At 40.9% G+C, this 14,212-nt stretch overlaps 1 protein-coding gene across 6 annotated transcripts in view; it reads right to left on the reverse strand.

Annotated features, from left to right (window-relative positions):
- Nucleotides 1-14,212, reverse strand: part of SMARCD3 (SWI/SNF related BAF chromatin remodeling complex subunit D3) — a 77,546-nt gene that overhangs the window by 14,763 nt on the left and 48,571 nt on the right. For all 6 annotated transcript variants that reach the window (XM_069006095.1, XM_069006093.1, XM_069006092.1 and 3 more), the window contains 5 exons: nt 13,180-13,302; nt 4,236-4,358; nt 2,384-2,479; nt 1,791-1,892; nt 95-256 (listed from right to left, as the gene is read on the reverse strand). In XM_069006095.1, the coding sequence (XP_068862196.1) occupies nt 95-256; nt 1,791-1,892; nt 2,384-2,479; nt 4,236-4,358; nt 13,180-13,302 (606 nt within the window). The remainder of the gene's footprint in view (nt 1-94; nt 257-1,790; nt 1,893-2,383; nt 2,480-4,235; nt 4,359-13,179; nt 13,303-14,212) is intronic.

A 14,212-nucleotide genomic window follows, 5' to 3' on the forward strand; every position in this document is an offset into this window, starting at 1 on the left:
GAAGATAAAAATCAGTCATTTTCATTCATCCCAAATTTGTGGCTGGATGTTACAGTTTGCTTCTAAAGAGCTACTGTGTCTAAAAAAGAGTTACCTGCTGGAAGTACTTGTCACAGTTAATGTATTCCTTATCGTGGGAGTCTTGCAGCTTGTTTGTTTTGATGTACTGCCAGAGAGCCTGGATGATGGCTGAGCGTGTCTGCGTGTGGATCCCCAGCAGACGGGCCAACCGTGGGTCCAATTTAAACTGGGGAGGCTGGAACAGAAAGCGAAGGAGGTGGCAATAAAGACGAAAGCAGACAGACACACAAGTATGAAGTTTCAGTTTTAATTCTCGGGGGACTCTGCTCCTCAGGAGAAGCATCCCATTCAGTGGCAGAGATTGCAAAAATACAAGTTTGTGTTTTTGTGTCCCACCACAAAATACAACTCTGGAAATCTGGTACTCTGGAAGAGGGACATTGTACCCGTACTATGCACATGGACTACTTGTAGCGCATACTTCCAAATAATAAAAACTTGCACAAAGACTCAGGAAGAATTTTCCTTTTCAACACTGATGCAAATGTTTACTTTTGGGAATGGGAGAAGAAAAAGAACAGCCCTTCCTCTGAACTACTGGAAATTAACCACAGAGAGAGAGAAGGAAGGCAGGATGATGCTTCCACAGTTACTAATAACTGCTGTCTCACATCAACACACTGTCTTGGAACTCTATTTTTTCAGGCATGTTCCCACCATTCTGGTGCACACCAAAACATTTACCCGGCCACAACCAGTCAATGTATTTTATTTCTTTTCCTGATCTCAGTGATACAATTCAACTTCCCTGTTTACCATCTCTAGTAATATAAATTCCTTGGATAATTTGGAATTTGATGCTTCTTCAAGTATGTACTCATACTCGGGTTTAGTATTCACCAGTCTGATAGGTGGCAGGTCACCCAAAGCCAGCTTTATAACAAATCAAGACTTAAGGATAAAAGAACATCTATTCTAAAGCATAAATCTATAATAACGGTAAACATAACAAACATCATTATATTGTCTTAACAGTAAAAATTCTCGCTGCCTATATCAGTATTTCAGTTAGCCCATATGCTCCCCAAAATCAATAAAATTTTCCCTCTGTTAACATAAAATGGAGCGTCTATATCCTGAATAGATACTATTTGCCTGGAGGGGAAAGAACGTGGCAGAGAACAAGTTCCTAAAAGTTATACCATCAAAACGCATCTGAGCCTGAACTGTCATTGAAAAGGGGGATCCCATCTACTCGCAGCAGTGCATTCTTAACAGTTTCCTTAAGACAGCAACATTTCTTCCAGAGATGGTTTCAGTCAGATTAGTGAGCTCCACAACTGCAGTGTTCATCCTTTGTGCCAAGGTAAGGCTGCCACAGCTACACAGCTAGTTCAGGTACCATTAGCAAAAGCTACTCCTTTGAATTTTTTTTAAAGAACCACATGTGTAACTTGTGTGCAACTTACCTGACTATTCTCTAAGAAGCTAGAGGAGGAAATGCATATTTTTTCTTCAGGTGGACAATAAAAATACTAATTATCATAATACCAAGACCAATATTTTGCTAGACTATATTAGAAACTCACTTGTTTTGTCCCTGTTAGATTTTAAATAATCTGTCAGTTTGGTATCATTCTAACTTCAATGGACCACGTGACACTGCAAGTTCAAGTACATTGGGTTTTGATGTATGTGACAAGATGAATTTGCTCCATTGCACTAGGTCCCAGAGGCTGTATTTTCCATGCCGAAAGCAGTGCACTGACCTGGTAGTCCAACATGAGAAGTAACGTGCATCGCACACTGACATCCCCAGGTCTCTTTACCTGGAAGCCATCCGTTTCCTGGGTCGTGGGAGTTCTGTGCCACTAACAAAGAGAAAAGCAAAATTGTTGGTCTTTTTTTCACTGATGTCCATGGAGGTGCATCTCGCACAGTACACCATGCTAGAATCAGACAAGTACAAGCTTTCTGAAGATCCGGCAATTTAAAAAAGAAACCTGACAACAACAAAACCAAACTACAACACCCCTCCGCCCCACCAGTCATTTCAATTCGGCTTTAGTGCAGAACCTGCTCTGCTGTTAGCACACTTAACTTGTTAGGAAAAACGTGTACAATTTTTTCATCTTTTCATACATTCTGTTCTAAGATGTGCACTACATCACCAATCCATCTACGTTTTTAGAGTAGATTCCTTTAGCAAACATTCTTAAGAAGAATGGAATTTTGAAAACTTTGAAAATACCTTAAATGAAATAACAAATGCAAGGTCCCTTAAACAAGGGAGGCAACAGGCACCAGGTGTTTATGTGTGCCAGTAACTGGTTTGTATGCAAAGGGGGCACAACCTTCTCACCTCCACAAGATGATTGTCAGGTCCATAAAGATCTTTGTCCAGTTCGATAACCAAACTCTTAAAAAAAGATGAAAACTTCCGTTTCTGTTTGCTGAGCTGTACAAGCAGAAGAACCAGACATGTATGAGGCTGCATTTATTAGCTTGCGTCCTAGACTTTCTTCTCAGTCTCTCTGTCTTGAACATTAAATCCCATGTAAATCACAAGTGTGATCCATCTAATTGAGTTCTCCCTCTGACAAACACAGGGCAAGATGCAAAAATCTCAACAGTAGTGGAACACTGCGCACTTTAGGTAAGATTTCATTGACTCTTAAGTGTTATTGAAAGGGACTGGCTCGTAAGGTGAACATGGCATGCATGAGAAAGGTCCAGAGAATGGCCATGAAAATTATCTCAGGACTGGAGCACCTCTCCTGTGAGGACAGGCTAAGAGAGCTGGGGTTCTTTAGCCCAGAGAAAAGCAGGTTCCAGGGAGTATTTAAAGGGGGCTTGTAAGAAAGATTTTTACCAAGACCTGTAGTGACAGGGTGAGGGGCAATGGTTTTAATGAAAGACCGTAGGTTCGGACTGGTCATAAGAAAGACATTTTTCACTCAGAGGGTGGTAAAGTCCTGGCACGGATTGCCCACAGAAGCTGTGGCTGCCCTATCCCTGAAAGTGCTCCAGGCCAGGTTGGACAGGGCTTTGAGCAACCTGGGCTAGTGGAAGGCATCCCTGCCCATGGCAGTGGGATGGAATGATATGGTCTTGAAGGTCCCTTCAAACCCAAACCATTCTACGATACTAAGGCCTCTGTATACCTTTCTTTTTAACAGCCTGGAGTTTTTTGATGAATGCTAATTTCTTGGTCTGATTTACCAGATTACATTAAATTTTGCAGACTGGTCATGCACGAAGCAAAACTATCTCCTTTTACATTTTGTCTTTTCACTTAATTATCAGTATTAGTTGTTTACTACATAGCTCATACTGTCTACATTAAAAACTGGAAGGTCTGTGATTACCTAATCTGACTCTCCACAGAATACAGGCCACAGGATCCCAATTTATTTCTTTGTAGTTCATGCAGATAATATTTTATTTAAAAATGCCGGTAATTGAAAAAGCTATGTTGCTCCAATAAAGAATCTTTCTTTATTGAAATATATGCTCTAATTTCTAAACTGAATTTGTCTAACTTCAATTCCCAGATGTTGCACTTTGTCACCACTTCATCCTCCAGCAGGACTCTGATTCATGTACAGTTACCTCCAGACAGACTGAAAGCATTGCCCTCTCCATGCATGTATGTTCTCCATCTGTTTAGCCTATAAACACTTATTTGTGAAGTCTATTCAAAGAGATGATTTATTAGGAAAGTCCAGCCTTCCCCAAGGACAGCTAAATCCATCACTGAGGTTTCCAAGGACTTCATAATGATAAAATGTTTCTTCCATCCTTGCTCTAACCATTCCTACATCGTGTTGTACTCCCTAAGAATGTAAGTACTGCCTTCTCCTTGTTATCCTGCTCTTCACAAGATGCAATGCTTGCTGTAGGCCTGAATTATCACACCTGCGGTAACCTGAACCCTGCCACCTCTTGGAAGGGATTCATCTCAACCCTCTTATCTCCACTTCCTCCTACCTGTCCTGTCCTTACATCTGCCTCATTTGCTGCTGCACTCTCCAACATTCCCACTAGGGCCTTATCCCTCACTTGGGTTGGGCATGGTGCCTTCCCAACAGCAGCAAGCCAACACTACCATTCAGACATGTCTTGTCTCAGCTGATGTCCCCAGTAAAACCTACCACCCCAAAGGACAATCTTTAGAGTCCTGCCAGCCCTAGTGAAACAGAGATAAGTCATACATCATCCAGGAGCTTCCCCTCCACGCGCAGCTCCCACGAAGCAATGCTGCCATCAGAGTCATCAGCGTCTGATTTTGCAGGATTAAATGTGTTGGAGATGTAAAGTCTCAGTTTCCGCTTTTGCTGTTATACACATAGACAAGGGAAAAGTACATATCCAGTTTAAGTTCAAGATCTGAGGAAGCCACAGGAAAGGTGATAATTACACATTTAGTAGAGAATCTCCATGTTTTGTACAGTTGCACCAGTTATATTAGAATTTAAGATTCTGTTACATGTAAGAAAATACACTGAAGAGCTGAATCTGAAAATTCCTTTCAAAAACTCTTGGCTATACAAACATACTAAAATTCACTGTAAATGGAGGAAGACAAGAGGTTGCCAAGCCTGAGAAGTGATATATCCTGTAGTTCTGGATTAGATATTTGAGAAATCATTGTGAGAAAAGCACGATATGATGTCCTTTCTGGCTTCGACCTAGCTGGATTGCTAAAACTCAGCTGCAACTCTATTGCAACATAAATGTCTTTCATAGTTGCATCAGTTCAAATTTGTAAATGGCAATCACAAATACAGCTCATGCAGCAAACTACCTGTCAGGCACATCTCTGCTCATCTGCATTCTACCATCATGCAGCATCTGATAATAATCCTTCTGCAGACACACCTGAACACACCGACACACACACACACCAGCTGCCTTACCCTCCTGTTCGCCCCACCTGCCTTCACCCTCAGCAAACATGTTGCAGCTCCACCTTGCTGGGAGACTGGAGTGAAGGAAGACACCCTGCCTCATTCCTAACACTGAGGTAGGTGCTCAAGTCTGTCAGAGATACAATCATGCCTACACGTTATCATTTTTACAGACCACCTGAAGTTTCCCAGTCAGTGTAATGGCTTCTGGCCGTGTTATTTCTCAGCACCCCTCCTGCCACGCACCATGTGGAAAACACAGCCATTAAGTCTGATGCATGGATTCCAGAAAAGATTATTACCAAAAATTACTTTGGGACTCTAATCTCCAATACCTATGTATAACACAATGTCAAAAAGGCTACAGTTATCAAGTTAATGCAGACAAAACAACAGAAGAAAGGAGCAACCTTGTAAAGCTTTCACACACATATAGGAGAGAAGGAAGTTACATACAGCAGGTTGTAGAGCATAATCTGGCACAGAGGAATGGGGAAGGCAGAGATGTATGGCTGAAGAGGAACAGAAAAATTACTACATTTTGCCAAATCTGGAGAAGACAGTGACAGAGAGGTTTGATAGAAATGGAGTGTCAACAGTATGTTCTGGCAGGGAACAGGATTTTCCAAAGTGCCATCAGTGCAGAAAATGACAGGTTTACACAGGTAAGAACAGGGAGATAAGCAGAAAAACATTCCTGTGAATCAATGTTTTCTCCATCCTTTCCCACAGCATTTCTGTTGCCAGTGTGCTCTTTCATAATATAATTATTTTAATGACCCTAAGTCTCTATTTCATGCAGCGGACTCGTGAAGGACTTCACATTTTTAAATTCACAACTCTTCAAATTACTCTGCACATTTTATGCACCATTCCCAAATTTTCTCCCCATCTGGATTATTTGCAGAACTGTATCCACATACACAAGCAGGCTTTTACTTAAGAGTTCCTCATAGATACTCTCCTGATAGTTGACGTTTATATCACTGACTCCATTTCCTCTTCTTTCAGTTTCCAAAGACATTATTGTCATTCTCCCATTTACCCTGGAAACTCCTTCTCTCCTCATGTCTCCCCATATCCAGCTAGGAACCATGTCTGTTTTCTCAGAAGTCATTTCATCACTAAGATCATTTTCTGCAGTAACATCCTTATTCAAATCTGAGTGTTTTAGATGTCTCCCTTTCTCTCTAGCTGTCTTGTCCAGTCCACCTAAAACCAAGATAACAACAACGCCCAACTGAACCGTGAAGTATCGAGCTCCTCTCCTCCACACTTTCACTCCTTCCCTTTGATAGCCCCTTAGCGCTCGTCTTTCAAGTCATGCACAAGCCAGGTACAGCTTACGTTTCAGAGCTGGTTTCCTGCTGGCTTCCCTGTATTTTCCCTGCTTTGCCAGAGTCTGAGTCTGCAAATCATTTGGTTGTTTCTCCTGCATCTCTCTCTTCAATTTAGAGTGCTTGGTCTTACACAACAAATTATCTTTCTCAAATTTAATTATTTCCTGACTGTAACACTTGTATACAAGCTGACTTCCACATCAGAAAGGAACTTAAAATAATTGTGAATAAAAATACTAAGTAATGGCTCTCTCTAAAATTATCATTTCTCCTACTTTTTATGTATCTTGCTTTTACATCAAAAGCTATTTAGCCTTTGACTCCAACATGATACAGACACTACTGACAACCTGTCTGTACTGTGGCATGCTGTGCCTCCAGCCTCTGCTGGGCAGAGACATTCTATCTGACAACAAAATGTCCAACCTGCACCCTGGGGGCTGTCTTCAGATATTGGCCCAAGGTACTGCAAATTTGCAACACTATTAAGACAATGGTAATCTCTTAAATGCAACCACAGAAAGATCCTTGCTTCTTACTCCTCAAGAAACCAGTCAGGTAGGGCAATTGTACAGCTGCAAGAATACTTCAACACCAAATGGGCTATAAGTCTAACAAAAATCTTCATTAAAACACAGAATAAGGGAACATAAAGAAGGAAAACTGATATTTGCTGGGTAAAATAAAATTTAAAAAAAAAAATTCTGTAAACCAAATTTTCTCTGCTCACATCTCCTTGAAAATGCTTCATTTCTTCAGGTTTGCTCTTATTCCAGCAACTCCGTGACTTTCAGAGTGCAGGCATGACCTGCAGAGTCAGCCAGACCTGCCAGAGATGTTCTGGAGAGCAGCATAAGAAACTGTGAAAGAGGCATCTGTCCATGAACACTGCTTGAACAGCCCAACATGCCCTGCACAACACTGTACTGACCCAGAAACATTCAAATCTCAACTACCTTTCTGAAGCTGCTGCCATCATGTCCACATCTTGTTTGTTTCCTGCCGCTCCTCCATTTTTTATCATGTTTCCCTACTGCTGCTCCATTTTTCCTTCTTTTTCTGCCCTTTCCAGAATTACTACCACCTCTTCCTCATACATCTGGTGTTGCCAGCACCACTGGCTCCTTGTAAGAGCTAGCTGGGAACGGTTCTGCTCCCAGACATTTTGGGAGGCTGACTGTCTCCTCTTCCAGGTCCAGGAACTAGACAATGTCACTTGAACTTACCCTGCATACCCTTATCATCAACAGTGGTAATGCATACTTTGTGCAGTGGAATTTAAAGAAAATAAATTTAGAAATCCCTAGCAAAATTTCAGAACCATAGCTCTACAGCCAGAACACTTACTTTGGACCCTCAAGCTCCTTCTCTCCTACCATGACTATTCTCCTGGCAGCTGATTTAAACTACCATTGAACCTGTGAAGCAAGACCCTTGGCAGAGACCCAAGACTATAGTCTGAATCCTACCTGAAGGGACCCATCCAGTGAGTAACAACTCCAGCATGCACAGCTATACTGCTATCATAAGGATGTCCAGTCTTGGAAGATGCCAGTTCAGAGATGAGATACAGTCAAAATTCAGCTCAAGGAAGAAAGACACCAACACGGTGCTGGGTGGGGTTTTAGTCACTATACGGACCATAAAGTCTCTTCAGCTGCTGACACACACCCAAAACCACTGCATTTGGTTCACTCTCAGTACCCCTGTGTTCCACAATAATGTCAAGTCCATATCCAGAAGGCTCTCAGAATGACATATTCTTCCATCTCCAGTTATGCAACTCAATCTCATCCAGGCTGGAAATGATAAAAGTTATGTGCAACTCGATTGCTTTGCAGCTTAAATAAAGCAGTGGCAAGAAGCCACTGCCCTTCAACAAATTCTGCAAATTTCTTAGCCATGCACTTTATCACACAGACCTAAAATCTGTTCTCCTCTCTGTATGGTGGATTCTCAGAGAACAGAAAAGCAAGCAACCAAAGGATTCTCATTAGCTGGGAGCAAAAACTAAAGAGAAGACTTACATCTCTAGGACAAAGAGAAAGCATCACACTTCATCTCTTCAGACACACTAGAACTTTACCACCCACAAAGGCAAAGCTAAGCAGGGGGAACTTCACAGAGACCTGATCAACACTGTAAATCAAATCATCTCTTGTCCAAAAATCAGCAAACGCTTGATCTCCTTGCTCTCTAAGAGTAAGATACAGATCTTTGACTCTGCTTCAGCAAAAGGAACTTTAAATAGCAGTCATATTAAAATGAAAAGCCTTCCCCTAAACGCATTGTATTTCACTTACAATTTCTCCTTGAGAAAACGAAAAGGAAAAAAAATAATCGTATGTAACAAATGAGTGGTCATGTCAGCAATGAACTCCTGCAAAGGTCTCAGCACAACTGCTGGGAGAGCTCACATGAAATCAAACAGGTCTGAATGGGAGGCTGACAGGAACGGTGGAGCAGCACGGCTACAGCTTGATCTCTCTCCAAGTTCTCCAATGTCATCTTCACACAAATCAATACAGCTTTAAGTTCAAATAAATGAGTGAAATGCTGGAAATCTGACAAATCCTTCAGAAAGCTTCCCCTGGTTTACAGTGTTACTTTGGGTTTTTTTCAGTTTCCATTAGCATTGAATCTCTAACAAGTCAAATCAGGAAGCGAGTATCTGATGATCCCATGATCTGTGTGCTATCCCCCAGACAAATCTCCATCAACTGCTGAAGTTTCCTTCAATGAACTCTCAGGCTGGACACAAAACCTCCAGGATGCTTCCAGGGAAGTTGTGCCTGGGATTTCAAACAAACGAACGAAGTTATTAGCGGATAGTCTATTCCCGATTGACGCAAGAAAATCTGGCTGCCAATCTTATAAGCAGTATTGTGCTAAGAGCTCTCTAAGTATATCTTAAGGGTGAATTTCTATGAACCTCCACATAGCATAAAAACCTCAAGCAGAAAGCACAGAAAAGATTAAAATCTGTGGTTTTGCCCTTGCATATAGAGTAACTTTTTAGGAAGCAAAATGAACAGTGGTAGCATGGAGACTAAAAATGAGGAGACAGAAAAAACAGTGACCACTGTCTCATCATTATAAAAGTCCCAAGTTAAATAGAGAATGTCCATATCAGAGCTGGAATATAGAGGCATCTCACTCTGAGCAGCAGCAAGATATGTCAAAATTTGCAGAAGAAACAAAATTAGTTAGGTAACTCCTGAAAAAAAATGGACAAGAATGTAAAAATGGTCAACCCAAAGCAGAAAAATCAGTGACTTAGCAGACTATAGAAATATCATGAATAATAAGAGGAACGAGACAATATTTACTGAGTGCAAAATTGCAGTGCATGAAAAACACTTGTAGACAGTTCTATAAAAGCTTAAACAACAACAACAAAACTCAAAAAAGGGTTAAACAAATGCTACAGAGGAATAAAATGCAAATTACTATGGGCAACAGTCTACAAAATCAGCTGTAGCAGCTTATTTGGTAGTTGTATACGGTACTTTCTCAGGAGAGAATGAGGAGTTGTATAGTGACAGGCAGTAAGAAGAAGCCAGGTGCACTGAAAAATTCTTTTTCTACAGTGATTGGGAGGAATGAATTTTTTACCTGAGAAAAGAGAACATTAAAGAACTTGAAAGACAAATTTAAAACATTGACTGATTAAAGGAGATTGGGTGTTCACATTTTCCTTATCTCATAAAGCAAAAAAGCAGAACACATAAAATTACACCACAAGACATGTGTTTCAGAAAAAAACCCAATTTGCTTTCTGGCAACAACAATCAATTCCTAAGTCATCTTAAAATCTGAAAGTGGGGAAAAGATCTCAATTCACAAAACTAGGGAGAGAGACACTATGATGGTATTCTAATGCTACTACTTGTTTTTAACCTAAAAATGGAGAACCTGGAAGCAGATAATTTAGTTCGGAAACTGCAACTCTACACGTCTGGCAAACACAATGTCCCACACTAGTTCACTGCAAAAGAGTGACAGGCCCTGGATGACAGTCTCTGGTTTGGGTGAGACCAAAGTACTGTCTGTGGTGCCAGGACCTGGAGTAGGAAGGAGCCTTTGCTTGTGACATGGGTCTCATCCCTCTTTCTGTCAGGAGACCCTGGTTCAAGCTTTGGGATGAAAATCATCTCAGTTTTAAATTATGTTTATGCCCACAGCTGTCTATCTCAGGCTTACACAGTGGAGAGAAATAAGCATTTTTTAGGGCATTATTTGTCTATATTATTTTAAACATCCGCTTCTGTATGAGAAGAATTGTGCCCTGAACACCATTGCCTATACCAACTTAATCCCGCAACTACGAAGGGAGCTGAGAGCAACTAGCTCACATATAAATGAATAAAATGGATATGTCTATACTTAGCCAAATAAATCCCACTCCCAACGTTCACCATGGACTTAGAGCTGCATAGATTTTTCAGTAATTCATTCTTCTTTAATGACATCTACTCGTCTGGAGTTGAGTGTTTGGTTTCTGTTTCTTTAAGGCCATGGAGCTTGCTATATCTATCAAACAGCCCTGTCTGCCTGACTACCTCCTAAAAGTTCTTTCTGGAATTCTGACCACGTGGGTCTTCCATGAAGTCAGTACAAGGACTCTTGCTAATGCTGCTCTGCAGACAAGGAATTCTGAGACTCTCATGACAGATGCAATCCAAGAATGTAGGACTGGCTGAAGAAGAGTAGAGAACACAGCAGTGCCCAACCAGCAGAAAACTACCAAGGCAGGATCTAAACTGGAAAAGCTGGCAGCTGAAGGGGGCTGCTGACAGCAGTCAAAGGACCTGACAGGTGGGGAAGGTGACTTCCCCCTTCAACAGCTGCACAACCCACAGGCATCCTCACTTCTTGAGCCATCCCTCAGCTGTCACCGGGTTCAACAGCACAACTGTTCTCAGGAGATCCAAGTAGGATCAACAAGACAAACATATTTTATGCACTATCCTCAGGAAAAAAATGCTTAAACCACTTCCCCCTAAAATTTCCCCAGAATGGTTAGTCTTCAGACAGAAAAAAAACCCCAGCCTGAGCAACACTAGACCATAAATCTGTGGTTCCCTACGACTGCTTCTACAGCTGAATCACTGTGACTAACACCGTAACTGCAATTACAGCTGATAATTCTGAGAAATCCTGCCTATTCCCTACATAATTTCACATACCTCAGACAAATTCATATTTCTCCCAGGATTACAGTCCCAGTTTGAGAATCACTGTTTTAAGGCAAATATTTCAAAATTACAAGAGCTTCGATGAGAGATGGAAATGCAGAGATAACTTCTATTGCTGTTACCAATTCTTCAACTATAATAAAATGAAAATACTTAACATTAAGAAAAACCCAAGTTTACCTAGGTTCAGCTCTATTTTGACAGGTCTGCTAGGACTACCTATATATGAATTTGAAAAACATCTGTTTGATCATTCTCTAGATGCTGAGTAACTGATACTTAAAATATGTTTGCTGAGCCTTAGATGGAAACAGAATTTTCTGTCTACAGTTTCCATAGAGTGTTGTGCCTCCTACACTCTTCCCTATCCCAGACACTGAATATCTCCATTGCACAGCTTACAGCTGGGACCTTGTTGTGTACCTGTTAAGTCCCTCATTAAAGAGTTTGCCACAGAATAAACAATTTCCTGCTGATTTATGAATTCCAGTCAGAGTCTTCAATCATTTTTAAACATGGCCAGATTCCTAGCTAGTTTAAAAGAATGGTGTTCTACCCATATCAAGAAGGTAAGACAAATTATTTCTTCTGAGAGTCCAATCTACATGTACAGCACTTTTTAACAATGAACTTGTGATTTAGACCATCCACAATTCAGTTTCCTATCTATCTAGGTATGTTAATGGAACGTAATAGTTTTTTGTGTTTTTTTTTTTACTGTTGTTGATGGAGGTTTTTTTTTGCTTCACATCTATCAACTGGAAAAACATCAAGAGGTAAAAAGCCTTCCACATTTTATCAGATACCTGTACAGTGACAAACACAATGGAATACTGATCTTTGTTGGGCTGACTCCCATCACTGTGGTACAGACGAGAATGACAGCTTTACCTCACAGCAGACATACAGCTACAAAACCCTTCATTCTATGGGAGTTACTAGATGAATGAGTATGAGCTACCCCATACAGTCACAAGAAATTAAGTGAGACATGAAAAGAAATTCTTCACAACGAGAGTGGACAAAAACTGTAACAGACGGCCTGATGAGGCTGTGAAACCTCCATCCTTACAGATTTTCAAAACTCAACAAGGCCTTGACAATCCTGTTTTTAGCAGAAGGTCGAACTAGGTAACTTCAGTTTCCTCCTATATAAACTCTTCCCTGATTCAAATTAATACACTCAGAAAACTTAGACCATTTCAGTGGGATATTAGGAAGAGTGAAGTGCTAGACTTGATCTAATAGAAAGAAACTGCAGAAAACATCATCAACTCTCTTCTTACACAAATAATCATTTCTGTAAGTAGTTCTTGCCACTGTATGTTCTGTTATTCCCGAAGTTCCACTTTTGACCGAATTTGAATTGGAAATGTAATACATACCTTCAGCACACTCCTCTAATCTCTTATTTTCTCATTTTTTATCATTTTAATACAAAGTTCCCAAACCAGTGTTTATTTATCCCTAGGCTATTATTCCCCTTATTAGAGACTTTCAGAAGCTAGAGCAGGTAATAGCCAGAATTTTCTCTTTTCTCTACCACTTTTCTATGCACGCTGATTCCCAGCTGTTTGCTCTTAGGCGCTTTGTCTGACCCGTTCCAAAGCATTTCTGTTAATGGGACTTTTACTGGAAAGGTATTTCCACCATTTACTACAAGAATTATTTTCCTCCCCTGACACAATCTACAAATTTTTCACAACATACCTTCATTGGCCTCTTCAGTGCTTCCTGAATATCCACGCGCTTCCTCATAATGGTCTGGTCTAGTTTGCGTTCAAAGGCCAAGAGATCCATGTAGGCCTGGGACTCAGGAACCAGCTCCCGGATCTGAGAAGGAAGCAAGGAATGTCCAAGCACTGGAAGCGCGAATCTGCCATGTTCCAGAACAGCAATACTGACACACTCCCAGCCCTTGGAGAGACGTGCCCAGAGGAGTTCTCCCTCTGACAGCAGTTCCCAGACAGCAAGGCAGGTCTCAGTGGCATGGGACAAGCATAGACCGAAAAGCGAGAGCACGGAACTGAAGCTAATGGATTCTGGAAGATCCTGTCTGAATCCACAAGGCCTGAATCATGGCTGTTTTCTTCAAGAGAGGTTTAGCTACCAGCAGCCAGAAGCCACTACTCTCAGCAATCCGAAGTACAGTGAATTTGACCTGTTCAAAACTAAAGAGTGCTGCATCTCTCTAGACTAAAAGAGGGGGGGGGGTTCATGTTGATGTTTCAAAACCAAGTGTTACCCAGTGTAAGTAAAAACTGTCATGTAGGATGCCAGCCTTTGCCAGCGCATCTTCCTGGCTGAGATGAAATTGACCTTCATGTCAAAGTTTCAACACGACCAGGTATTGGGTGTCAACTTAGGATCCTGCCAACTTTTATTGGTACTTTAATACATAGTTAACTACATGAGTTCTATAGACAACCCCCCTTTTTATTTTCTGTTTTACAAGGAAGTTAGCAGAGGTGGGGATATGAAGTAGGTTGGAACGAAGACATAAAGAACTGAGCTTAGAAATGGGTAAGTATACCCTTAAATGAAAATGCTGGTTCTTAATTTGGAATACCTCATGCAGGCAAACCATAAAAAAAGGTACTGTAAGTAATTAAAACAGATCTACCAGACAACCTTGTCTATTTCTACAATATTCACTCTAGCTTTCACCTATGTAACTAAAATACTTAACTGTTATAATACTTCCGTAGGAATTAAAAGTGAGTTGGTATTCCTGTTTTGCTTT

This window comes from Aphelocoma coerulescens, chromosome 2 (genome assembly GCF_041296385.1).
Source record: "Aphelocoma coerulescens isolate FSJ_1873_10779 chromosome 2, UR_Acoe_1.0, whole genome shotgun sequence".
Classification (NCBI taxonomy): domain Eukaryota; kingdom Metazoa; phylum Chordata; class Aves; order Passeriformes; family Corvidae; genus Aphelocoma; species Aphelocoma coerulescens.